The sequence below is a fragment of the Diachasmimorpha longicaudata genome, chromosome 11, assembly GCF_034640455.1.
Source record: "Diachasmimorpha longicaudata isolate KC_UGA_2023 chromosome 11, iyDiaLong2, whole genome shotgun sequence".
Taxonomy (NCBI): Eukaryota; Metazoa; Arthropoda; class Insecta; order Hymenoptera; family Braconidae; genus Diachasmimorpha; species Diachasmimorpha longicaudata.
Genome location: NC_087235.1, coordinates 7,585,191 through 7,611,166, shown reverse-complemented (window position 1 = coordinate 7,611,166; position 25,976 = coordinate 7,585,191). Strand labels below are relative to the sequence as shown.

The following is a 25,976-nucleotide window of genomic DNA, read 5'->3' as shown; positions in this document are numbered from 1 at the left end:
GTATTTTGCCCACAGGTACATATTTAGTATTTTATTATATGATCTATGGTTATATATATCATTATAAATTTTTTTATTAAATGACATTCTTCCCTGAACTTTACAAACCAAGGTACGCAAAAATCTGAATTATAATTACAGCACAAATATCTCAATAGTTACCAAACACTAACTACATAAAAATAAAAACAAATCAATTAATTTGTCTTCAAGACCTCAATTTTCTTATTAATTTGTCGAATATCCCCAATACTGTCGGGAGTCCCAACAACGGCAGGTGCATCACCTTCCCCACTACTCGAGTACGAGCTCACCCTCTCATCTGTAAAAGATGAATTTTCCTCACTCCTACTGTGGCCGTCTCCCGACGAGAAGGAACTCGTCGAATTAGACAATTGTTCAAGAATTGCGGTCAAGTTCCAACTCTCCGAGGCGAGATCCAAGTCCCTATCGCTGTCAAAGGTATCCCTCGAGAAGAGATGCTGCCTAACATAGGACGAATTCCTCATCAGACTGTTGGAATTTTTATCACCCTCTGTATTCTTGTTCTCATCGTTCTTCTCGTGTCCCTGGGTCTTTGGCGTTGTGTACATGATAATTGTCCTCTCCATCCTCATGGTTCGTCCTTTCTCAATATAGGGGATCAAACATGAGAGACCAACCTGTGATTTCTTCATACTTCCCTTGGACTGGATGGAGACAATCGGCTTATGGGTCTTTACGGTGTAGGGTGTCTTGATAAAGGTTAGAGTCTTTTCATCTCTTGGTAGATCATGAACACTCGATGGTAAATTGAAACTGGACTTATCATGGCTTCTGCTTTTTTCAAATAAACCTGTTGCCCTTTGAGAGTAGTTCATGACGACTATGAGGGCTGGTTGCAAACGCCTAACAACATTGACCAATAGTTCACATCTTTTAATGACTCTCAATTGCTGTGGCGCAGTCGGTTTATCTTTCAAAAGACTCTTGGATGCAGTATCAGCCTCAAAGATAGCAGCTTTTAGCTCTCGAATCATCATAATGGTCTGTCTATCAAGTTTGTCCTTCCCAATATCATCAACAGCGGCTGTGATCTGGGTGGCTAAAGTGCAAGCCTTCTGCACGATACTCTGCACTTGGCTCTGAGTAATCGGCTGACAATTGTCAAGATCATCGGACATCCCCTGAACTCTCTCCTGCAAGTCATCCAGGACCACCTGGCAGAAAGCAGAAGAATCAATGATCAGATCTATTGCACTCCTCAGCTTATTCATATCTGATTGCCACTGAGACGTAAATAACTTGACATTCACTCGTCTCTCCTCATTATCAGGGTGGAGGTAAAATGATATTATGGAGGGAACCAGCTCGGCTTCCAGAGACTCCAGACTTGCCATATGATTTTTTATCTTGGTAACTCGATTGATATCATTGCAGCAGGCAATGGCATACAGTCCCACCTGCATGACTTTATCAGTCACCTGATCCAAATCCTCAATAAAATCTTTCAAATCTTGCTTATTCCTCTTGTCAGGAGTCAGATTATAACCGCACATCTTGACAAGTTTTTTCAACGATCCAAAAGGTTCACTGAAAACGTCGAGCACCAGAGAGAGCACAGAAACATTGACCTTCCTCTCGAGTCTGTACAAAGTGTCGGTGAAGGTATTGATAAACAGCGAATTCAGCATGAAGTCAGGCTTATCCGAGGATATCTGCTCCTTCAAATTGTCGTACTCAGACATAATCGACTGGCAGACTCCGGTGATAGCCTTAAAACTGTCAGGATTGCAAACTTGAGCAATCACCATGGCGTGGGAGAATACATCCTCCATAGCAATCCATAGCTTCTTACATTCGAGAATCTGCTCATCCTGGGGTTTACTGGATAGACCAGCCATCAGATCTAGGGCCACATCCATTTTATAGACGAAATGGTCGATTCTTTCCGCTTTTCCTTCAGCTTCTGGATTATTTTCCTCGAAAATATCGATTATCCTTGTCAAACACTCATAGATCCTCTCGCAGATGTAGCTCTTGGAGCTATAGAGAGGGAGATGGATCTCGTGTTGAAACTGAATTACATTCATGAGCATGGCGAAGGCAGAACATAATTGGCAGATATATAATGCAAGTTTCTCTTTCAGAGATTTATTGATGAGGCTCTTGCCATAGTCTTGGAGGGGCTCGAGCATATTTAGAAGGTTCTCCCCAAGTTCCTTTATGTTCTCGAGGGCCTCTATCTCGTTAGCTTCACCCATTTCTTGTACATAAAACATGGCGTGCTGTACCTGTCGCTTCAGCTCCAAGCATTCGAGATCTTCCAGATTCCTCAAGGCGCTTTTTAGTTTCTCCAAGAACTTGACAGCTGTTACTTTGGGATCCGGATGTCGGAGAATCGATGGAGCTGACATTGCACAGAATTCCTGAATTACTTTCGTAATTTTATTCTTCATCTCTTTATAATTACAGCTATCGTCGCAATATTCACTCTCGAACTGCTCGAGTTTGTCGATTAATACGCTCAGTTCGGAGACAAGAATTGATTTCACAGAAGCTGTGTCCACTGGATCATTCTTGTTATCCTCCAATAATTGACCTAATTTATCCACCTAATCGGTAATGAGAAAAGACATAAAGGTTATGTTTTACCTAAAATCCTCAATATGTCGATATTATCAGAGTCAAATTCGATCATTTTTTTTTTTTCAATTCCCAAGTCTTTGCATGATTTATAATGCAAAATTTAGAATTCTCAATGAAACTGTCCAATCACTGAATATTGGATACTGAAGAAAATTCTTTTATTCCAAGCTAAAAGGTGATTAAAAAGGATAATTACCTGCACTACGATGGGGTCTACTAAATCATTCATCTTACGCGTTTTGATAGACATATTGATTGCATTTAATTGTTATTTCATCAGTTCAAATGCTCAATTGATCGTGAAGATGTAAACAAACGGGGTAACCAAGTGATGTGATGGTGTTCTTTTTTGTTCTATCGAGGGAAGTAGGCGAGGTCAGTGCTGCCAACGTGATGCCCCCCGAGTCAGGGCGATATTTGGCTCATCGATCCTGCACGCACTGTGTATTATTCCCAAGTCCAAGTTGATAAGCACTCGAAAATTGTATATTGGACGTCATCCACTACCTTTGTATTGCCCGATTATCACCTTATCGTCGATATTTATTGGAAATTATGGTCTCCTGGACATAAATTCGGAAATATATCCTCCTACCGTCACTCAGCCGTAACTTCAGGTGAGGTATTTATCTGATAATTTCATCATTTCCATGGTTAATCCGTCAAAATCATGGACTATGGCCACCATGTGCTTTCAATTTCTATGAGCAACAATTATTTTATCATTAATGTTTCGCTTCGCGCAACTTTTATGAATTTTTAAGGCCCATTGATGGCTACAATCAGGACGTTTTTTATTCATAAAACCAATAGCTTACTTTCCTCTCCCAAAATTATATAATTTTGAAATTATGGGAGTGGGTCGAGGGCAGAACACCCATGAATACAATCTTGAGTAGTATCGAATAATTTTTTATTTTCAGGAGATCGAATGGAAAAACTATTCTATTATCTCGGTGAGAGCCGCAAGTACCTCGACCCCAAATTCCATATATTGACTTTACTTGATCGATTATTTTGACTTGTGGGAATAATGGTCAAGTATTATGAGAACAGCACGACTTTTCAGTTCGATTGGAGTCAGGTTGCTCAGGGCTTTTGGAAACGGTACCCCAATCCCCACAGGTGAATAATGAACATAGTTTTACTGAACAATGACGTGAGTTCCAAAGATCAATGGGTTTTCATTTCAGTTCGCACGTTCTGACCGAAGACACAATAACCAGAGAAGTACAAGATGGAAAATTATACACAAAGAGACTACTGACGAAGACAAACAGGGTGCCCAAGTGGGGGGAAAGGTTTATCAGTAAAAATGTTGTTAAAATTGTAGAAGAGACTATTGTTGATCCTGAACAAAAGACTTTGACGTCTTACACGAGGAATTTGGGGTATACGAAAGTCATGGTGAGAGAGTTGAGAGAGGAGAGGTTCATCTTCTTCAAATTCTGAATTGATTTCAGAATATCTAACTTCAAATAATGATTTCAGAGTGTTATTGAAAAAGTGGTGTATAAAGTATCGGATGAAAATAAAAATTGGACAGTGGCTCAGAGATCAGCATGGATCGATAGTTCATTGTTTGGATTTCGAAGTGCAATTCAAGCATTTGGCCTGGAAAGATTCAAGAAAAATTGCATGAAGATGAGCGGTGGCTTTAATTACGTACTCGCTCATATGTTTCCAGGTACAGCTCAGCAGATGAGTCCAACGTTAGCGCAAATGGGATTTACTAGCTATGTAAGAATAGAGTAATTTTTCATTGAAAATATTGGGTTGCAAATTCGGTACGAAAAAAATGCGTAAATTCTTGACTAATTTTTTAGGATGAACCATCCATGGCCAAATTTACGCATGCAGCTGAAGATCTCCAGCACTCGCTTCATGACAAAGCAGAAAAAGTGAAAGACGCCGCGAAAAAAGCTACAGATTTAGCAAAAAAGAGAGCTGGTCCGATGTATGTGGCTTGCCAACCGAATCAGTCCTAGAACAACTGTCATATGTTTTAACTCCAGCAGTGAGGAGTGTGAGGGTTAGTCACAAAAAGGACAAAGGTTCTGCGCTAAGTTAATGAATATTAAAATCCGGTTATTTGTCTATTCAGGAGCAAAGTGGAAAATAGTTCCAGCGAATTTTGTGTATTAGTCTGTTGCAACTATCTCCAATTTTAAAAGAGACAGAAAAATTTATGTTATGACCACTATTTAGCTGTCAATTTGCTCTACGGAAAACATCATTATGAAAAATTCGTTAGCTCGCTTGAAATCAAAAATATTCCTTAAGTGAATCAACGGATATCCGAATTTAATTGATAAAATTGTTTCTCGAATTAAACAAAATGCTTGGAATGTTAGCCTCTGAAAAAGGGATACATGAAAAAAATTAAGAAAAACTTTTAAGTAGAATAATTACGTCAATGATTATTTTTTCCAGGGAACTCTATAAAGTCTATAGAGAGCATTAATTAAAAAATAAATTGGAGACCCTGGCCTTCTCTCCTATCCATTCGTTCACTTTTCCCAGAAAAATCATTCCTGTTTCATTACTGCCAGAGAATTCTGCAAAGGTGGAAGCGACGAATATCGACTCACTTTCTATAACGATTAGATAATGTATTTGTGTCAAATTGAAAAAAAAAAATAGAATAAAAATGAAACTGCATTTTTCCACATTTGTCCAATGATAAGAATGAGCTAATGAATTGTTCAACAGTTACAGCCCATGTGAGCATAATAAAGCCCTCAAATAGAGATTTATCGATTCACAGCAATAAATAACTTAACGTTATCGATCCAAGTAGTCTGAGTAAAAATTATTACAAATTACTAAATTGTATAATTGTAGGATGCGCTCTGTAAACTACATGGAATTATGTAAATAGAAAGTCCAGGAGTCATTTTATATTGTCTTAAAATAAATAAATAAATAAATGATAAAGGTGAATTATTAAAATGTTACCACGGGAATGCCTAATGAATTCTTCAGACTTGAAAAAAGAATCAAAAGAGTATATGAAAAAAATGGAACTCTAGGGAATTTAACGTTCGCCTAGTGACACCTACACCGGAGTTTTACGCTAGTCCAACACTATACCAAAAATAATTGCATGTTCACCCGACTCAATTGATATGCAGACAGCCAATCTGCCAATGGATGATTGCTTTTCTCCAAATGCAATAATTCTATTTATAGAATTAGTTATTAGTTGATTTTGCGAAAGGAAATCACTTGTCTGCTATCTACATACGGATTTCCCGTTTTCACCGCCGGCCGCCAGAATCGACGGTGGTGCCTCGAACTTTCGCAGTCAATACTAACATTGGCATGAGCCTCTGTTTTAGTCTACATGCTTTACGAAAGGGGATCTTCATACGAATCCCGACTCACCCATACCGCCCCGCTGCATAAACTTCTTGTGGAATATTTAGGTGTGACTGCTCTCTGCCTCAGCCTGGAAGAAAATTAAACTACATTTAGTTGAAAAAAGGTACATTCGCAATTTTTACTGATTCACAATCATTAGAGAGCGTATTTCCTCAACAACGCATATATATTTCAATAATCAATCAAAACCAGGGTAGTGAGGAAACTTGCCTCCATTTTGATGCATGTAAAGACTGCAGTTGTAAATATCAATAGAAAAATGACATTTCTCCTTACATTTGCAGATCATAATAAATATCTATATCATCTCCTTTAAGTACCCAATTATTAGAAGAATATAAATATTACTAGAAAAATGTCAACCAGTCATTAAATTTTCAATGAAAAGTTGATCTGTCTATAAAAAATAAAATTGTCGTAATTTCAGAGACTCAAAATACGTCTGAAGCGGAAAATAAAAATGGCAGAACTAGCGGCCCTGCTACGTCAGGATATACCGGAGGGGCGGAGTAATCTAGCCGATAGCCATACAAATTTGGAACGCGTAGCTGAATACTGTGAGGCGAATTACTTTCAAGCTGAGAACAAGCGAATAGCCCTGGAGGAAACTAAAAACTTCACAACCCAGTCACTTGCGAGTGTAGCATATCAGATAAATACCCTGGCGTACAATTTCTTGCAGCTCCTAGATCTCCAGACATCCCAGTTAGCGGAGATGGAGAGTCAGATGAATCATATAGCGCAGACAGTGATGATTCACAAAGAAAAAGTGGCAAGACGAGAGATAGGTGTCTTGACAGCCAATAAAATGACAACGAGACAGTACAAAATCATAGCGCCAGCTAATCCCGAAAAACCGATAAAATACGTGCGAAAAAGTATTGATTACAACACTCTGGATGAGATAGGGCATGGGGTGAGGAGCAGTGGCACCCCCAGGAGTAAACAGAGAGGCGGAAGTCAAGGGAGTGTTCAGAGTTTGGGAGCAGTGTCGAGTGGATCAGGATTGGCAGCGGCCATGGTCGGTCCAGCTCCCACAACAAAACCTCCAACGCCGCCACAAGCAGCTAGGACTGGAACCCTCAGCAAGGGCTCCAGAGAATACAGAACACCACCAGCTGTGGCGCCTCCACAAGTCCCAAGTCATTATGCACCGAATTATCCACTTGGACATCCTCGACGTGAACGTGGTCCTGGTTACAGTACTCTTCCACTCCATGCTCACACAACTCAGCATAACACACTTCCTCATAACAGTCACAGTAATAATGTCACTGGGGTGCAACACACGTCGCCCCCACAAGTCGGAACTGTCCATCCGTTACAGAGTCATCCGCAAATTCCGCCACCAGCTCCACCAAGTCTCACTGGGAATAGTTCATACTTGCAGGAGCAGCACATTAGCATGCCTCGTAAGTTGATTAAGTTATTGGTCTTTTCAGAGATAATTCTTGGTGTTTTAGCAGTAAATACATTTTTATAACAATGAAAAAATATCGTTTCATAAAGGAGAATGAAACAATATAAGTACATGGAGAGAAAATTGAGCAAAAAAATGGAGCTAAAAACGTTTTAACTGACTGAATAAAAATTCAATGATTGGATTTTTGTTACAGAAAAAAAAATTCATTAATTTTTCCCACATTTTTTGGTTTATCTACTCTTCCCTTTCATACAAGATTAATACAATTCATTAAATTTCCCCAGCTCCACCCTCGCCGTTAGTTGGAATCGGTGACATGGCGGATTACACCGGACATCATACATTACCGCACAGGTTCTCTCACCAAATTAGCCGAAGCAGTGGTGCTGGTAGTCCTCCCTTGCCACCACCACCGCCCGAGCAAGACGAACATTCGCAATTTGGTAGACCCCAAGGTCACATACAGGGTAGTGCTATAATGCCCATTGTACCTGACGAGGAGGATCTCCCTGGTTGGGTGCCCAAGAATTACATTGAAAAAGGTTCCCATTTTCATTTAACCATAAATTCAATTTTGAGTAAATATCTCGAAAGCAAAGGGGGATTCACAAAATTATTGATGACAGTCTTCTCTGCAGCCTCCCACTCCTGTATAATTTTTCGTAGATTCGTAGATAATTCTCAAAGCTTCTTATGATTTTATTTTTTCATTAGAGCTTTAGTTTGATCTTTCAAAATGCTTCTACAATTTAAAAAGTGATAATTCATCATAATTCTTGTTACAGTCGTAGCAATTTATGACTACTACGCTGATAAAGAGGACGAACTCAGCTTCCAGGAGAGCAGTGTCATCTACGTCCTGAAGAAAAATGACGATGGATGGTGGGAGGGGGTGATGGATGGTATAACTGGGCTATTTCCTGGTAATTACGTCGAGCCGTGTGTTTGAAATTCAGTTTGAATTTAGAGTGAAAGGTGCTGAAGTTAAATATTAATCAGCGATTAAGTGCTAACAAGTGTAAAGTTACTAAGCTTTTACATTGGCTCATAATGTTTAACATCATTATCAAGATATTAACAAAACTTGATAAAAATAACCGCATTCTACCAGATATCGTGTATTTTGACACTGTTACGTAAGGGGAACTTGTACTCGAAAAATTTTGTAATATATATCTCATGTAGCATTTTCAGGATTAAAGTTGCAGCAATGAAAAATATTTAGTTTGTTTCTTTCAATCTTAATGTTTACTACGTTATTCTCTCCGAGTATGTGCCACTACCTGGACACTCTATACTATCGTTATTTCACGAATATGCAAGCTTGCGTACACCATGAAAATACTTCGATCGATTCTCCACACTCAGTGACTCTCAAATTCTCCAAGTAATCCCGGGAGAAATCTGTCAGTTGCGTTAATGGGTTCAGAGACTTCAGATTTATGCACTTTGAAGTTGTAATTTGGCCTATTACGATAAACGAAGAGAAATCCACTCCAATCAAAAGATATCGTAATGAATGTGAAAAAAAAACGAAATTTTAAGTAATGATACATGATGTAGTACATGTATTAAGAGGTTCTTTCCTCAGGAATAAATATGGTCGTCTCTACATGCCAAAAAATCGCTGCTCTTCCATTAAACGCAAAACACGAGCATTTTATCTTAATCGCCGTTATTTACAGCTACCACTATCAACCTGGACTAAATCCGAAAAACCATATCTTTCTATTTGATCTGGTGATAAGAGCTTTTGCCATTAATGTTGTCTCCTAAGTGGACCCAATAGGTCGTAAAATACAATTGCGGTTTTATTACTTCAAACAAAAAATCTAATTTCAATTCAGTGAAATGATCTTCGTCTGCAGAAAATTAATCTTCTTATAGTGGACTAAATGCCGTTTATAATGGCATGATGGAAGGATATTCTCAATGCCAGTTTGAATTCTTATAAAAGGAGCAGTCCCAGTAACGCCGTTTCGAATCCCGGTGCGGGTAGGGAATTAGCCTGGGACGGGGGTAGGTGAAAGACCACAACGGGTCATGCCATCTGGCACCACCCAATTTATTAATAAGAGCAAGATTATGATTTATTTAAATATCGATTTTTAACCTAACGAAAAAGAATTTCAGGGACTTTGAAAAAACAGTAAAAAGAGCGCCATTTTCCGAGTATTTAATGAGAATTTACGTGGAACATTTCTTTATTACAGAGGATAAAAATAATAACGAGTGATATGAAATTCCTCTACAACTTCCACTCAAACAATTGCGCAACATTTTTATTTATTACCTACTCTCAGCGAGTAAACATATAGCGAAGTAAAAATCTGTCAATAAACTCGATATCTCCAGTGCATTATGTGAAATGCTTGTCAAGACCAGTCGCGGTGGTTTGGCAATAAATCACCCATCGTCAATTTATGACTGAATGCCAACTACCTGACGTGTTTCAAAACTCATACACATATATGGTTAGAGTGGAGTACGCGAACATCATCAATAAATCGTGCTTAATTGCTGCAATTAATTTCATCCAGTCTGCCATAGATATACAGGAATTTGATTTGCAGGGGGGGGGAGCATTACGGCAATTCTGTCTGCTGGATTTTGTAGGCAGTCTGCCATGATTCCAACAATGAGTGAATTCAAATTTATGCGTTTGAATTTAAAATCGGAGTTTATTCCTTGGTTGAGATTATTAGAAAACAAAATTTCAAATTTTCGTTGAATATTTTATAAATTACTTAAAAATATCTAGAATAAACGTCCAAGCCGTTACAAATTATCTTGAACATATATTGCCCAAAAATAGTCCAGGAATGAATTACATTTCACTTCCAGTTTATAGGTCAACATATACAATATGAGACATGGAATAAACTCCTTTACGACATCACCTATCAGCTTTGTAAACATGTTGTTTCGAGATTTATCCCGAGTTTTTTTCTGGAATAAATACAAGCGAATATGTGCAAAGCTTATATCACCTCGAAGACCGTTATATTCGCGTTTTTCCGAGATTCCAGTATGTACCGAAGCATGTGTCCCTAAACGATATAAAATATCGGTCCCGACTGACACCACTCATACCACAATCACGAGCCGTTTCAACCGATTTGGGTAACAATATCCACTTCACAATTTATACCAGTGGAGAGAAAAAAAAACCCTAAAAAAAGTATCTTTCACCATCGCTTACCACATTGAGGTTCTCAACCCTCTTATCCCCAAAACCCAAGATATAACTTCTGATGTACGAATAAAGGGGCAGAATTCCTATTCCACACGGATACACCATCTCACAACTATAAATCCTAAACTCAATTAATGCTTTATGAAACTAGTGTACTTCTGTATCAAATAAAGGTACACTAATACTGGGAGAATGAATTAAAAATTGAGGGCGAAATGGATGAAGCTGTATTTTCCGTTATTTATGGGGAAGTTGGTCAGGAGTTTTTATGGCATTGTTGACCACGGCTGGAGCAGCGATTTAAGTGATAACAAATTCCGGATCAGTTCATGTGGTGAAACTGGCTCTCTGAATTATGCTTTTCGTTTACTTTTTCAATTGATTTAGAGGTTTTTTAGCAATTTAAAGTATTTATAGAATGAAATAGGTGCTTTTCCTGGACAATGTCCTTTAATTATACATTGATTACGTCAATTATTTCTTTTTACGTATTTGGTAATGGCAATATGTATTAATTGTTTTTGTTTTGTGTATACTCAATTTTCCTCTTAGTTGAGGCAAACTTTTTTCACCGTCTCTATTCGAATTAATGCTAATTAATAATCCTCGAGGAACTGGGGAGGATATTGTTCGCTCAAAGTGCAACAAATAGTCTCTGATGATGGGACAAAGTTTCCAATTGCCATGGGGTGTGCAAGGCTTTTACTCTGAGGCTCTCCGTGTTGTTCACCAAGGAATAAGGGGATAGGGGAGTTGCTACAGCATTTTAGTTTTCAGTGTCTGTCCATTAACTAAAGCCACCTACACTTGTCCCAACCTCCACCATAATTCGCGTTGTTTCCATTGTACCATCGCATGCTACTCCACTGAAATGAAACTTGGGGTGCGGCAAACCGAGTAATATGCTTTATCATTTACCAACAAAGTATTCTGCATAGAATAATCAACAGGAGTTTCGTGTTTCATGGAGTGAGATAAATGAATGCTTTATGGGAAAACAAATAGGGAAGGGAAAAAAATGAGAAGCTTCTCGTTCCACGAGCGAGAGTTTGATGAATACTATCGCTTGGGTAGATTATTCAGAGCAACAGCGTTTGCATGACAATTAAGCTCCGTATTTCGGTACCAAAGGTATATATATATATGTGTATGTGAGTGTACATAGAGCACGCAATTATTAAATTTTATTTCCACAATAACAATTATAATCCCCATCATAAAATGAAGATAATTATATCCGAAAGGGTGATTTTGTGTTTCATATAGTTTTCCCTTCTAATTAATTCTCGTTCTTAGTATTATTCTTTTAATATCTTAATATTCGACACCTCTTGAAATGAATTAACTTCAACTGCAAATTCAAATAAGGACTGAAAAAGTTTAAGCGGTTTTTGGGATAATTTTGAAAATTTTTATCAAACTATACTTCCCCTACTATCAGATGATTGATTAAGAATAGAGCGCAAGTGTTTCGGATTAACATACATCATACACTATATATTTATATTTGCTTGCTTCGCCTACGAGAAACTGTAATTTAATCCCTGAATCAATTGTAAAACTGTCAAATGGTTTTCCACGTACATGCGGAAAAATGTGAATTTATTTGTATCCACTGTGAGTAGACCGTTTATTCCTCGTGGGAACGAAAGCTCCCTTCGTTAACCATTCAAATAATATTTTTTAAAGTTCACGTTGTATTCTCTCGAGATGGTTTTTCACAATTCTACATTTTCTATTGTATTTTTCCATTCCCTGTTTTTTTTCTTCATAACTCTTTTCATTGGAAGATGCTTGAGGGAGAAACAGAAAACCACCCGCTGGGAACGTAAAGAACAAAAGTAACGGTCGAGGGAGGTTCGAGGTGGAAGCAAAGCAACTGTTTGGCACTCTGCAGCAGCAGCAGATATACTTAGTTGCCAGGGGTTCACCAGGGTGTTTATTTCCTGATGCTCGGGACGTCTGTGCATGACGTTGAATTTCATTATTTTTCATACGGAAATACCTTGTCCTGGAAGTTTCAATTTTTTTTACCCTCGACGGGTAACTTTATACATATCAGGAGAGAGAAGTTTGCGTGTCACTTTAGCATCGACGTGTGCAATTAATCCCGAAGGGTACGCAATTATCTGGTAAGTGTAAACTTGGGCTGACATTTTCATTGTAGAAATTCTATAGTTATTAGTAATTTGACTTAGAAGTATCAATTGCACAATATCCGGAATTCATAAATTTTAAAGCAGTAAAGCAGTGGGCCTCTACTTGCCTCCAAATGAAAGCCTCATGCCCGTTCAAATTTATAGGATAACCAAATATATGTGTAAAACATGGTTTTCTTTTCTTCTTTCTTATAAAAAATCAATGAAATTTTTTGAACAATCGGATGAGTTAAAAACCCCCTTGAAATTCGAAAAAACCCGATTCCCATTGCTTGACGGAATAGCCCCAACACTTGGGTTATCATCCGACGAGCATTCGCAATGCTTGCAACTCTTATCCACCAGTTCCACCCCTTCTCCGTTAACTCGCACACTACAATCCTTTCTCCGTTCACACATTCACCTCCCTTGTCTGTAGTTGATTGCGAAGGGATGGCTGACTATAGTGGGGGATATTCTACTAGGATCGGGTCAGTGGCAGTGCGCCGGGCGCGCTCCACCAGGTTGGGTGTGTGCTCACTCCCGTGTAAACCCTTGTCATTTGTCCTCCTCATCTGATAGTTGATAAACACCCAGTCATGTTTGTTGATACCACGTGCTCAATGGTTTTCTGATTATTGTAATTAAGGGCTTTGAAGGCCTTCGGTGTGCTTTGATATCAGAGAAGTGGAGGCCGATGAGAAGAGAATGTTTTGATTTTGCCGATGAATGCAGGCGACATTGCACAGTAAGCAGCATTGAATTTAAATGTAAAATTATAAATTGTTGATAAAAGAATAATATTTATTTGTATCGATATTATGAATTATATAGATGAGATGAACGTATTTAAATGATCAAATAAATAGCAATAATTTTACATTTTAATTGCCATTTCTATTTTGCCACTCTGTCAAATATTTTCGGCACAATTATTTACTTGATTCATTCACCAATATTTCAATAACGAATAACGAATTGGCACAATTCTGATATTTCAAATGGAAATATTATTGTCATCCTATCGTTGATATTAATGGCCAATTGGGAGAACAAGTGGATTTTCCCAATGAATTTTCATTACAATAACAATATTCTTTTATCGTACCTCTACAGGTCTACATACTGATGTCGTTAACTACGAGTGAAAATATGATGGATTGAATGGAAATTGAAATCTAATCTAAATTAAAAGTCCAAAGTCGTCTGTCAGATATATGGTCTTCGCGTAAGAACTAGTACTTTTAGAGAAAATTTCACAGGCCTGACTTATACACATGTCTGTGTATACATATGCTTAACGACTATTGTTCGCCTGGTGATTCACATACATTGAATATTCTTTTCTTTCCGCTACTGAGATCAAATTCTCATATTTTTAAAGCTCAAAAATCATAAATATACATCGTGAACAACTTTGAATGGATTGATCGCTGGTGATACAAAGTTGGAGAATAGGAGCTAAGAGGGAATAAAGACAGATGGAGGTGGAAAGTTAAAGTGGAAGATAGAAGTTGGAATCGAACTTTTCATGCTGTTAGGATAATGGGAGTACAACTGAAGAGATTGGGAGTATTCCTGATGTGGCAATGGCTTGTTGTGGCCTCACCACTGGAGCCACAGTTCCTGATACCAGACAGGAGTAAGAATATATTGATGCTCCTAGATGATGAATTGATAAATGCCTTTTCTTATGATACAGTGTTGTTCATCAGGTATGAATAATTGTGCAGGTATAAGGGAGGGATCGTATATAAGACATTACACAGCTGTTCATTATGACACGGAGATGCTGAAGAGACATCGGATACGAGGACGACGAGATCTACGAAGAAGGGGAGAGATGCTTTGGTTGAATGTAACAGCATTTGAAAGGTATTCCTCTTATTTATATTATTATATTTATCTGATGATGATATTCAACATAAAATTGACGCCCTTTTCTCCTGCACTACTCCCTAACCACTCATTCATCGCCATGAAATATTCTGATAATTATCTACGCTCTAGTGAATTACAATGGCTGTCATTCACTACTAGGTAACTAATGGTGTTAATGACTAATAAGTGGTGTGATGAGTCGCTAGAGCATTTTGACAACGGCCTCCACCGTTTCAGTCAATTTGCATTTTGACGTTAAGTGGCCGCAGTACAACGTCAGCCACGATATTAACTGTAGTTTCCCATTTAGCGGGTAATCATTCATCACAGTATGACATTTCATAATAGGTCACGAAAGTTTTCTGTATTCCAATAGGATAATCGTGAAATTTCATATTGTATAGTTTGTGATAATGACATTTATTTAGTTTGTCATTTTTTTTTTTGCGGTAAAAAATGCTTTTCAAAGTTTATAGTCGAATACATAGAAGACTGGATAAATTGAAATTGGCTGTATTAAAGGGTAAAATTCAGGAAATCCGATGTTTTTTTCAACAGTCAACATGACGATATAGCTTTAGGGAAATATTCATCACCAACATTCCACGAATCCTTTGTAGCATCTCCAAGCTTTGAACTCATGATTTAATCTAATTTCAGAACTTATAGGATGCGCCTCGTCCGGGACACGACTTTGTACCACGAAAATGCCATCTTTGAGGCATCGAGTGGCCGTCCAATTTCATTCGATTCATCTCACATTTATATGGGAACGCTCGAGGGTGAGTGGAAATGTTTTTTTCTCACATTTTATCATCTCTGAAAAATTCAATAAAACGAATAGCGATGTAGAAGGAAACGCACGAAAGGGAGGTACACTTGAAAGAAAAAAAAAATGAAAATTACGAGACGTAATCGGTAAACAGACTGCCTGAGAAATTGAATATGCAATCAATTTCCTTACTGGAGATAGAAGAAATCCGGTCAAAGGATGGTAAAAAGCTTGGAGTGGTTAGTTGACACAGGCATTCGCACGCCCTAGACTCCAGAATCGGGGAATGAGAGCGATAACTCGATTTTCCAGATTCACCAGTTTCCCTCTAAACCTTTTCACATTGCGCTACCTCGTGGCTTGGAAATTCGAGCAGAACCCACTTACAATGAGGAGAAATGGAAGTTTAGTAGGGAGGGGAGCTATGTATATATGTACATTGTTGATTCTAAATCATTCGAGGTCTATTCTACCATTTTAACGATTTTAACAAAGCAAGCAATGTTGAGATGAATCGAAAAATTTCAATTTCAAAAATCACTATTTTATTAAAATGTGGAATTTATCGAGCTGTGCCGACAAATAAAAATTATAAAATCCCTCTCGGGGATTTTCCCCAAAAAAAAAAGTTCATTTCCATTTGTATTCCCATTGACCGAGAAAAAGTATTCACCAGGGGGTTGTATGAGACTCATCCTAGATCTCTGATGCTGGTTGAACAGAAGGACAAATTGGAAAGCTTTGCGACTGACAGGACTGACTCGTGTATCTCGTGATATATATGTTTATATCCTAATATCGCTCAAGCAATTCAATCCAAATAAAGTTACAAACCTGATAGATTATTTCGGGAGTCTTTGTCATTTCATTTTTACTTCTAAATGAAAAAAAAAAAAAAAAAAACTTAAAATCAGCTTAGGTAATTAAGTGAATCTGCAAAGGACTCTTTTCTTATAAAAATAAGACATGACATAGGATATTGTTGTGCATAAAAGTATATTCAAAATAATGGAAGCCAAAACTATCGAGCTGGCACGTTACCAGCGGGTTTTCCAGGTGGGTGAGGAATTAAGCTGCGCTTCACAGGGTCTTGGTGGCCACCAGCGGATTGCCCACAATATACGCTCCGTCGAATTTACTATTTCCGCCTCTGTCTTTATCTTTCCTCGTCTTTCCGGCTAACTCACTCTATACCCGCCTTTATTTCTTCTTAATCCTTTGTGGTGGGGGTTCATGGAACTCATGAAATCTATGGGAGAATCGTCTCTTATGAAAGAGAAGTCCCATTGACATATTCTAGGAGATGTGGTAAAATGAAACTTTCTGAATCACCCATATCTTCTAAAGTAATGGTCTAATTTCCATGAGTCAAGGCTCATTTCGAGCTTGAAAAAAAAAGAAAGAAATGTGACTGGGCATGTTTCCAGTTATAAACGAGTTATCAAATGATTTTTTTTTTATTTTTATGATCAACATATCCAGACGAAATGATGGGCGTTATATCAATCAGAATTCACTTTTACCTCGCATGATCGCGACTTATTAGCAATTAAAAATTATGACTTTAATATGAAAAAAGAGAAAAAAAGGAAATTCTGTGAGCTACACGCCAGGCCAGTGTTCTTTCTACTCGATAGAAATCAGAAAAAAAGGTAGTCGGAAATTGTCGACACGTTCGATGGATGAACGTTGGGTTTAGCGAAGAAAAAAAGAATAGATATGGGTAGACAGATGAAGATGGAGGAGATTTAATGCTAGCAGAGGTATCACTGGTGCCAGCAAGCTTTTAGTACCTTTTCTTCTCCAACGGGGATGAAGGCATAAAAATGATGCCAGTAGACACAGGCAGGATATGACATACGATCTCGTTCAAACTACTCAAGCGGTATTTCATTTCAATGGCCAGATGTTGTCGCCTCCAATACCTAGCACCCGCCAACCATTCAAAAAAAGTTCTCTCTATACCACATAAAACATCATAAATTACCTGAGCTGGATAAAACTGATATATCAGGTGTGCTTTTATCTTGAAATTTTATTTTCCTCAGTTATTCCCACCGCAAACGAAGATACAAAAACGCTCTTTAAAACTTTTTAATTGGTAGGAAATAATGCCGAGTTGCATATTTTTACTTCCATAATTTCAAGCTCTCACTGATTTCCAAAGAGTTCCAACTTTGAGTCACAAGCTCTTAAAGCCCACGCTTTTCATTAAAGTAATGTAACGTAATTTATGTCTTAAAAAAATTACTTTAATTCTCCAGCGGCTAGATTGACATTTTTTTTCAAGTCAACTTGAAAATTCTCTAAAATACAATTAACCAATTAATTATGGTAATTGCAGGAATTTTCATTAGCCCATTGCATTTTTCAACTTAATAACATACTTTTCTCTGTTAATATTGAAGAAGCTTGGTATTCTTCATTTTTTTTGAAAAATAAATTAAAATGCAAGGTATCAGCATAATTACATGCTGATGCTTCAAATGTAACTTAACCCAGTTGGAAAATGAAAAGACCTACGGACGTGTGACGTCGTTACGGCGTTTTTACTCGTCTATCCTTTCATTACACCTCAGTGTTGTCGTAAAGGGTGTCAGATACACTGGGGGTTCTAGCCCCATTACCCCAGTATATCCTCCCCTGAATCTTATGAAAGGAGAGGATATCCCCAGAAAGATGAAAAAAAAAAATCTCCACCAGATATAATAACAGTGTAAAGAACATGAGAATGAAATGAAAAGGGTAAAAGCTCCTGGAGAGCACACACTTGGCTGAATGGCTCGTGAAGTCTCTTTGAGAATTTTTTTATGCAATAAGGAGAGACTGTTTAACGCTTTAAACTCTATCTGTTTGTTCTCTCAAAGTGTTTCTCCCATCGCTTGAAGATTGCAATTGAATTCACTGAGACATTAACTACACCTGAGTCAATTTATTCTCGTGTTCAGTGGAATTGTATCATTCTTTTGTTCCAGACGATGAGAATTCCAAAGTACAGGGTATTATCACTGAGGATGGCTTATTTGATGGTACGGTTATTACTACTACTGATGAAATTTACATCGAGCCAGTAACGAGGTATACAAGACTTGTGAGACGAAACGCAGATGTCAGTTATCACACTATTGGATATCGAGTTAATGACGTTGCTCTGCCCATGGCTAGTCCAATGATACCTTCATATGGAACTACTGGTCTTATTGAGAATTTATCATTCAACCAGACGCATATGTAATTACAACAATATTTACATGAATTAGACTATTGAGGAATGAATACGTAAAACGGTCTGATTTGATTTTCACGGTGAAAACAACAGCCCTCTAAAATTCCATCTAACTATACTATATAAAATTATAATAAGATGTTGAGGAAGTATCATTGAAATTAATATTAAAAAATTTTAATGACATTTTTTGCCGCCACATTTTTCCAATAACTTAGTTAATCAACGAATGATTCGATTTCCCTGTCAATATATCCCGAATTGCATTCACTCACGCATTACGATTCAGAATACGTTTACATGTGACACAACACACGACTAGTTTCGCGAATAACATTAGCATAAACATGGGCCTACTGCAGTGGAAACCTCACGTCGATTAATTACAGATGCATGTACTACCGGTAATGAACTGTGAGTGAACGCATAAAATAAACCGAAGTAAAGAATAAAGGATAATAATAATAATTTCAGAGATGGGTTGGAACGCGTTCTGCGAAACCGGAAATCAGTTGACCCAAAAAAAACAACATGCATGTTGTATCTGCAGGCCGATCACACGTTCTTCGATCACTATAAATCGGAGGAGGCTTGCATCGAGGTCATGACCCGTCACGTTCAACGAGTCAATTCGATATACCGTTACACAGGTGATCTCTTTTTAAATTTCAATGCATCATCACATCAGTGATTTAACCTCATCACGGTATCACTTTTTTTTCTTCCTGCACCTCCACCACCCATTTGAATACAAATCACCGCTTTGTGTCTTATCAGGCAAGCACAAGTGATTCTCGTTCGAATATCATTCATCGTGCGATACCTGCTATCGTCACGTACCAGTAATTAACACATAATTTATTTCACCAATGAGTCTATGAATTCCAAACAGCTGGCCATTATTGATTAATGGAAGAATAAATAATCCCTTTGTTACATGGAACCATTGCAGATTTTAATCAGGATGAACAACCCGATAACATAAGTTTCATGATAAAGAGAATTAAAATATACGGTACTGATGCTCTTCATAATCCGTCGTATCGTTTCACCGGAAAGTACGGCGTTGAGGAGTACCTTGAACTCTTCTCAGGTGAGTTTACAAAAATTTTTCAATTATGCTCGTCTAAAAACTTCCCGATAATCTCCAGCCGAGTGCTTTGGGGCTAAATCAGACTCTTAATTATAATTATTTGTGTTACAACTGGATGTAAAAAATATCAGTGTTAAATACTGTCGTAAGGGCATTTGCCAAAGGGGGTAATCATGCAAATAAGCAAAGTCTTCTTTCACGCGTTTTTTCCAGTGGCCATTCACTTTCATTTGGCCATTTCCCCGTTCACTCAATTCAATATTTGGGCTGAGTTTTATGTTCACTCTGAGGTGAACTGAGGGTTTTATCTATTTTCTTTTCTTTTTTTTAATGGCCCTCTTTCTCTCCCACTGGGTCTGATATCTAGACTGGGTATTCTATTCATCTGGTGCACGTTCTCCGGTTAATTCCAGAGGAAAATTACGACGCTTTTTGCCTGGCGTACATGTTTACTTATCGTGATTTTGAGAAGGGAACACTGGGGCTTGCGTGGACTGGGGATCTGAAGAATGCAGGAGGGGTTTGTGAGAAAAATGGGGTGAGTTGTCGTATTAATCCGTAAAGGGAAAATTAAATTCACAGAATTTTAATGGTTCGATTGAGACGATTTGGTGTTTTAAAAACTTGGAGAGAAAAAAGAGCCAAGACAATGTGAGAAACATAATGTTTTTTTAATCTTACTGAATATTTTTAATAAATCTATTAAACTAGAAAAAAATTTTACGGTCAAAGTACTTGGATATTGTTGGTACAATATAACTATAAGACATGTGATGTTAGCATTATCGAGGCAGTATGAAGTCCCTAAACACCGGGATAATAACTCTCCTGAACTACGGAAAGCACGTACCACCGGCGGTATCACACGTCACTCTTGCCCACGAAATTGGTCACAACTTCGGCTCACCGGTAAGGTTTCCTCCTAATCACTTGTTTCAATAGCCAGCTCCTTGGAGCTTGGAGGAACCTCTTGGTGAACTGGAATCTTGCACTTGTACATGGGTTTTAATGAAATTGTAATGTACTATGCCTGGTAATCATACCAGCATGACCCAGATCAGTGTTCACCCGGAGGTGAGGATGGTAACTTCATAATGTTCGCACGAGCGACCAGTGGGGACAAGCGAAACAACAATCGATTCAGCCCGTGCAGTCTACTCTCCATCAATCCTGTGTTGAATATCAAGGCACGCTCTAGCAAGGGCTGCTTTGCTGGTAAATTCCATTCCTCATTCTCGCACGATCATCGATTCCTATCTCTATTTGTCCAATCACTGCTTCAATACTCCCCTTATCTTTCGCACTCCAATGTTTTTCATATTGATTTTGTAAGGTTAATACTGTGAGACCTTTTCATTGTTTATAATTGCATTTAATTTTTTTTTCTTTTCTAATATGTGACTTTAAAAGTCAAAATAACTACAAATTTATTGCCTTAATTCCCATCTCACCGATTTTCCAGAACAACAAACTGCCATTTGTGGAAATGGAGTTGTCGAAGAGGGAGAGGAATGTGATTGCGGTTGGGAGGAAGATTGCAATGATCCTTGTTGCCATCCTCAACGACTTCATCACGCCCCTTTTGAGATACCCTGTCGTTTAACTGAAAATGCCGTATGCAGTCCCAGTCAGGTAAGAGCCCCTTCTTGTTCAGTACTGTAAATATTTAATGAGCCTCCATTCACCCTCAATTCTAGCTAAATCTTATCCACTTGAAGTGTTTCGGTGTCTCAATAAGTTGCTGTATTTACGTATGTAGATGGAATCCTTTCAGGAAATCAGCGTATGGATTTTAATTAACCACAGTTTATTCTCTCTTGGTAATGAACGCAATTCCAACGAGATTACTGAATAAACACTTTACTTTCGATTATTAAAGGGTCCGTGTTGTTCGTCGGAGTGTTCGCTGCGTAATGGGGAGAAATGTAGGGATAACAATGGATGCAGAGACACTAGCTTCTGCGATGGACTAACTCCCCAGTGTCCTCCTTCCATTAATAAACCCAATAAAACAATCTGCAATGAGGAATTTGTCTGCTACATGGGGGTATGTAAAGAGAACGAATGCCTGTTTTAGCTTAATGCCTTAAAATTTGCGAGAAATAAGAGTATTGATTCAGAGGAGGGTCTGAGTCAATTTGTCGTAAGGAAAAAACGATAATTGTAAGATATAAAAAAGAAATTAGCATTGAGGAAATTTCTAGGAGTGTACAGGGAGCATTTGTCTTGCTTATGGCCTAGAATCTTGCCAATGCAGTGCGAGTCCGATCGATCCTCCAACCAAAAGTTGTGAATTATGCTGTAAGCTACCCGGGGAGGAGCAGCCGTGCATGTAAGTATTCATCACATTGCCATTCCTATGAATCAATTCATTTCAATCTGCGTTCTATCGTCTACAGATCATCCTTCGAGTGGAATTCCCCTCCCTACGAGATTCCCAATATGATGTCAAAGCCAGGCACACCCTGCAACGACTACAATGGCTACTGCGATATTTTCCAGAAATGTCGCGAGGTAAATTCCATCATTCAATAACAGAATTTTTCAATCAGCGATATTGGATCAATTTGTTTAATAGAGGTTTATTGGATTATCGTATTTCGCAATATTCAACTACCTGATTGTATGACATTTTCTTTTTTTCATTATTTACGGATAGGTCGATCCCACTGGGCCGCTAGCAACTCTCAGGCGATTATTACTGTCTGATATGAGTATGGAAAGAGTTCACAGATGGATAACCGACCGGTGGTATGTCATTACCCTTGGGGTACTTGGTATCATCAGTAGCTTGGTAAGATTATTATAATGAGATATTCAATTTTCAACATTAACAATTGAAGAGTTCAATTCACCCGGGTTTGAATAATTTCTGTTGATTTTTATGAAACAATTTCCTGGAAAGTTACATTTTTTTTTGTCGAAAAAAGCTTCTAAAACTTGGTGTTATTTGAAAAACTCTAAACTAAGCTATCCCCATACGATTAAGCAATTGCCATTTTTCCAGTTTATTCTAACGATCTCATTCAGCAAACCTTCAAAGCCCAATCTGCGGATTTTATATCCAACATCAGAGGATTCATCATTTCGTCATTTACACCCCGAACCTGTGATTGATCGACCCAATTCGAAGTGGATAATTAGCACAATGGGTGCATCGAAAAAGCTCTCGAGAATCAAGCGTAGGATTTTAGAGACCATGAAGAGTATTGCATCGCCGAGAAAAATCAGTGATTTAGCGCCACTGCCTACTCATAAGGACACAAGGTCCATTAAAATGTAACAAAGCTATTGAAATTGTAACTGAGAGTGAAAATATTATTTTTGGAGTGGGTATGATGGATTCCCGACAATGCTAATGTATTTAATTGGGCAAAATTTTGGTGAATAGATTTGTTCTGCAAAAATGTGCCAATCATGCTGCCAGTGATATTAAAATGTAAGAGACTGAGCTGATGCTCGTTCTGTAAATATTGTAAATGAAGTGAATATTAATTTGAATTGATTATTCAAAAGCTCTACTAGACTATTTAATTACTAAAATATTCAAGGGATATTAATCAATGAGCCATGAAGTAATATTGTTAATGTAGGTAAACTAGATAAATTAATTGTGTTGGAACAATTTCATTAAATATCAATTGAATATTAAAGATTAAATATCATTTTCAATAAATGAATTTTATTTCGTAACACTTTTCCAACTAACGACATCGCATATTTTAACTCGAACGCATCATTATTTTTGGAATACATTTCAGAAGCAACAACATGGAATGTATTATAAATATAACCCTCTTTTGAACGCAATTTGTTTTGTGCCTTTCATTGATTTATAAACATTGACACAGAGGTAAATTGCTCCTTCTTTGGCATCGAAGATCACAAAGTTTTTTATACGGTATTCAAAGCATCCATTACATATGGAGTTAATAACTTCTTTAAAAACTGTTTGTTTTTAAATACAAATCCAATCCCCAAATTTGAAAAGTCAACACTGATATCTATAAAACTAGGAATGTAAATTAATGCTTTATTGACTCTTACCAGTAGTTTAGTTATTTTCTAAATACTCTACTTATTCTCCAATTACTGCTGACTTTTTACCAAAACTTTAGTAGAAAATGCAATAACCCTGGCAAAAATGACAGCATTTTGATGAAATAGTGAAAAACCCTTGGGGACTTGAAGTATTAATTTACTACCATTTCAGTGAAATAAATTGTTAATTTAGTAATAATTTTTTTCCGCCCACCAAGTGTGAGTACCACCTAAAATAATGCTGTTTAAATATCTCGGTATCTCCTTAATCATCCTCCACCCAATTCCCTCTCGAGTCTAAAATGAAAAAATAGGTGCGTCAGAGCTGTTGAAAAAAAATTGCTCTACGCATAATGACACTGTCAGCAATAGCACGGATTTCTAGGTCTATCCGGCTCTGGTTCATGGCATCGCAAAACTCGTTGATGTGGTAGCAGTGACGTGTCGACAGTAGCTTCCATTCTACGCATTACTCTATCTAGTAAAACATCAACAGCGCGTGCAATATTCTGTCCTGTAGCTGCACTAGTTTCCAAATATACCATGCTAAAAGAATTTAATGAATTAATTAAGCAAAGCGTTATTTATTAAGAAAAACTCCTGCTCCCCTCACCCATATTTTTCGGCGAGTTCTCGCGCTTTTTGCTCGCTGACCACCCGACGATCCTCCAGATCGCACTTATTTCCACAGAGTATAATATCGGGCTCCTCGCAATAAGCATGAGTCTATGAAAACCATGAAACCTCGAGTAATATTACGGTGAACGATATAACCATGAAAATTATTACGGGGTTGAATTATAAACTATAAGAGTATTTTTTAATATAATGGGTCCGTATTAATATTTGGAGCGGCAATCATATCAAATAAGAAAAATAGACGTACAGAAAATTGATATACGAAATGAGGTCAGTAGGTCAATGGACGGCAACTTGATATCGAATAAAATTTAATGAAAGATCGAAATTCAATGTTCTACCTTGAGTTGCTCCAGCCAATTTCTCACTTCGAGAAATGATTGCTCATTCGTCAGGTCAAACAACAGAAGAAATCCCATTGAGTCGCGATAAAATGCTGTCGTTAAACTCCGAAATCTAGATCGTATGATTAATTTTTTTTTCAATGGAAATTATAGAAGATTTAAAAGGGCAACCCCCTGTGTAAAAGGGGCAACTTATTTGGAATAAAAAAAAATAAATAAAAAAACTCAAGGCCATCTACCTACTTGGAACAACTAAACTAAAAAGCTTGGATATTTTTAAGAATATTTTCAAAGATAAATAAAAAATGAGAGAGTGAAAAAAATATAAATAGAATATTATTTTTTTCAATGAATTACCTCTCCTGTCCGGCAGTGTCCCACAATTGCAAATGCACTCGCTGAGTTCTGCCATTGGTAGTTCTATATATCTACTCGATTGACCCATGATGAATTAATTAGTATGCGATAATGACATTTAAGAATAAATTCTTACCACTCGTTTTTCTCGAAAATCAATGCCCACAGTGGATACAAAACGTGCATTAAAAAGTCCATCGGTGTAGTGATACAAAAAGCTCGTTTTGCCTACTCCCGAGTCACCCAGTGCCAAAAATTTAATTAAGTAGTCGTAATCCATATTTAATAGTTGTCAAGAAAAATTTTGTATCGATGAATTGTCTATCTATGAATGACTTTAATATTAACGTCGGTGTTCCGTGCTTGGTTACCCCCAATATTATAAAAAATTAATGAACAAACATGTGCCCAACTGCATGTACCTGAACACCTGTTGCCATACACTTGGAATATCAAAGCGTATCTTTGAGCATTTAAACCCAAAAACCAATATTTCAATTAATTAATATAATTCATTAATATAATTGTTGTAATTAAGTTTAATCCAGTTGAACTTGTCACTTTGGCAGTTTGATAAGTTGTTTAACTACACTCTAGAGTTACCAGTGCCAATATGGCGATAGACGATTAAGCTACTGTAGTACATGACGAACACAAGCGACTACTCCTATAGAAGCTTTAGATGTATGGGGCATTCAGCTTCTTCCTTCGACAAGGGCATGCGTAGTGTGTATATGTATACATATAGACGGCAGGTGTAACTATGTCGTTTAATTTATTCAAGTAATCCTCTACACGAGGGAATAACAATGAATTCCTTCCAGCTGAATGTTTTAAGTGAAAAAAGTTGGGGA

The 25,976-nt window shown here is 37.5% G+C and overlaps 5 protein-coding genes across 8 annotated transcripts; 3 read left to right on the top strand and 2 right to left on the bottom strand.

The window, feature by feature from the left end:
• Positions 1-53: 53 nt before the first annotated feature.
• On the bottom strand, positions 54-2,963 carry LOC135167597 (serendipity locus protein alpha). Its single transcript, XM_064130931.1, has 2 exons — positions 2,825-2,963; positions 54-2,594 (listed from the first exon to the last, which is right to left on the bottom strand). Exons 1-2 carry the CDS (start codon positions 2,876-2,878, stop codon positions 198-200), a joined length of 2,451 nt encoding a protein of 816 aa, XP_063987001.1. The 5' UTR covers positions 2,879-2,963; the 3' UTR covers positions 54-197.
• A 141-nt stretch (positions 2,964-3,104) lies between these two features.
• LOC135167609 (PRELI domain-containing protein 1, mitochondrial) lies at positions 3,105-5,565 on the top strand. Its single transcript, XM_064130960.1, has 5 exons — positions 3,105-3,245; positions 3,552-3,753; positions 3,822-4,035; positions 4,120-4,368; positions 4,455-5,565. Exons 2-5 carry the CDS (start codon positions 3,662-3,664, stop codon positions 4,614-4,616), a joined length of 717 nt encoding a protein of 238 aa, XP_063987030.1. The 5' UTR covers positions 3,105-3,245; positions 3,552-3,661; the 3' UTR covers positions 4,617-5,565.
• Positions 5,566-5,963: 398 nt separating this feature from the next.
• On the top strand, positions 5,964-8,655 carry LOC135167605 (abl interactor 2). Its single transcript, XM_064130953.1, has 4 exons — positions 5,964-6,115; positions 6,440-7,424; positions 7,720-7,977; positions 8,221-8,655. The coding sequence occupies exons 2-4, from the start codon at positions 6,473-6,475 to the stop codon at positions 8,382-8,384; spliced, it is 1,374 nt and encodes a 457-aa protein (XP_063987023.1). The 5' UTR covers positions 5,964-6,115; positions 6,440-6,472; the 3' UTR covers positions 8,385-8,655.
• Positions 8,656-13,254: 4,599 nt separating this feature from the next.
• On the top strand, positions 13,255-23,357 carry LOC135167599 (disintegrin and metalloproteinase domain-containing protein 10-like). 4 transcript variants are annotated; one of them, XM_064130932.1, is made up of 17 exons: positions 13,255-13,517; positions 13,886-13,997; positions 14,154-14,411; positions 14,485-14,644; positions 15,311-15,432; positions 18,398-18,653; positions 19,123-19,298; positions 19,601-19,741; positions 20,155-20,279; positions 20,522-20,650; positions 20,788-20,956; positions 21,204-21,373; positions 21,621-21,788; positions 21,946-22,073; positions 22,141-22,255; positions 22,401-22,535; positions 22,749-23,355. In XM_064130932.1, exons 3-17 carry the CDS (start codon positions 14,315-14,317, stop codon positions 23,022-23,024), a joined length of 2,367 nt encoding a protein of 788 aa, XP_063987002.1. In that variant the 5' UTR covers positions 13,255-13,517; positions 13,886-13,997; positions 14,154-14,314; the 3' UTR covers positions 23,025-23,355. The 4 variants fall into 4 exon arrangements, with proteins under 4 accessions (XP_063987002.1, XP_063987003.1, XP_063987005.1 ...); XM_064130933.1 differs by lacking the exon at positions 13,886-13,997; XM_064130934.1 differs by having other exon boundaries at positions 13,256-13,517; positions 13,886-14,411; positions 14,503-14,644; positions 22,749-23,353.
• A 44-nt stretch (positions 23,358-23,401) lies between these two features.
• Positions 23,402-25,853, bottom strand: LOC135167612 (ras-related protein Rab-27A). Its single transcript, XM_064130964.1, has 5 exons — positions 25,259-25,853; positions 25,123-25,193; positions 24,763-24,877; positions 24,396-24,508; positions 23,402-24,328 (listed from the first exon to the last, which is right to left on the bottom strand). The coding sequence occupies exons 1-5, from the start codon at positions 25,400-25,402 to the stop codon at positions 24,145-24,147; spliced, it is 627 nt and encodes a 208-aa protein (XP_063987034.1). The 5' UTR covers positions 25,403-25,853; the 3' UTR covers positions 23,402-24,144.
• Positions 25,854-25,976: the final 123 nt, after the last annotated feature.

Coding starts and splice junctions, on each gene's coding strand:
- LOC135167597 (XM_064130931.1), bottom strand. CDS start 2,878: ATGTCTATCAAAACGCGTAAGATGAATGATTTAGTAGACCCCATCGTA. Junction 2,595..2,824: donor TAGACCCCATCGTAGTGCAG/GTAATTATCCTT, acceptor ATTACCGATTAG/GTGGATAAATTAGGTCAATT.
- LOC135167609 (XM_064130960.1), top strand. CDS start 3,662: ATGGTCAAGTATTATGAGAACAGCACGACTTTTCAGTTCGATTGGAGT. Junction 3,754..3,821: donor CGGTACCCCAATCCCCACAG/GTGAATAATGAA, acceptor TTTTCATTTCAG/TTCGCACGTTCTGACCGAAG. Junction 4,369..4,454: donor AAATGGGATTTACTAGCTAT/GTAAGAATAGAG, acceptor CTAATTTTTTAG/GATGAACCATCCATGGCCAA.
- LOC135167605 (XM_064130953.1), top strand. CDS start 6,473: ATGGCAGAACTAGCGGCCCTGCTACGTCAGGATATACCGGAGGGGCGG. Junction 7,425..7,719: donor GCAGCACATTAGCATGCCTC/GTAAGTTGATTA, acceptor AAATTTCCCCAG/CTCCACCCTCGCCGTTAGTT. Junction 7,978..8,220: donor CAAGAATTACATTGAAAAAG/GTTCCCATTTTC, acceptor TTCTTGTTACAG/TCGTAGCAATTTATGACTAC.
- LOC135167599 (XM_064130933.1), top strand. CDS start 14,315: ATGGGAGTACAACTGAAGAGATTGGGAGTATTCCTGATGTGGCAATGG. Junction 19,742..20,154: donor GTACCTTGAACTCTTCTCAG/GTGAGTTTACAA, acceptor GGTTAATTCCAG/AGGAAAATTACGACGCTTTT. Junction 21,789..21,945: donor AATTTGTCTGCTACATGGGG/GTATGTAAAGAG, acceptor GGAAATTTCTAG/GAGTGTACAGGGAGCATTTG.
- LOC135167612 (XM_064130964.1), bottom strand. CDS start 25,402: ATGGATTACGACTACTTAATTAAATTTTTGGCACTGGGTGACTCGGGA. Junction 25,194..25,258: donor ATTTTCGAGAAAAACGAGTG/GTAAGAATTTAT, acceptor TCAATCGAGTAG/ATATATAGAACTACCAATGG. Junction 24,509..24,762: donor ATTGGCTGGAGCAACTCAAG/GTAGAACATTGA, acceptor TGGTTTTCATAG/ACTCATGCTTATTGCGAGGA.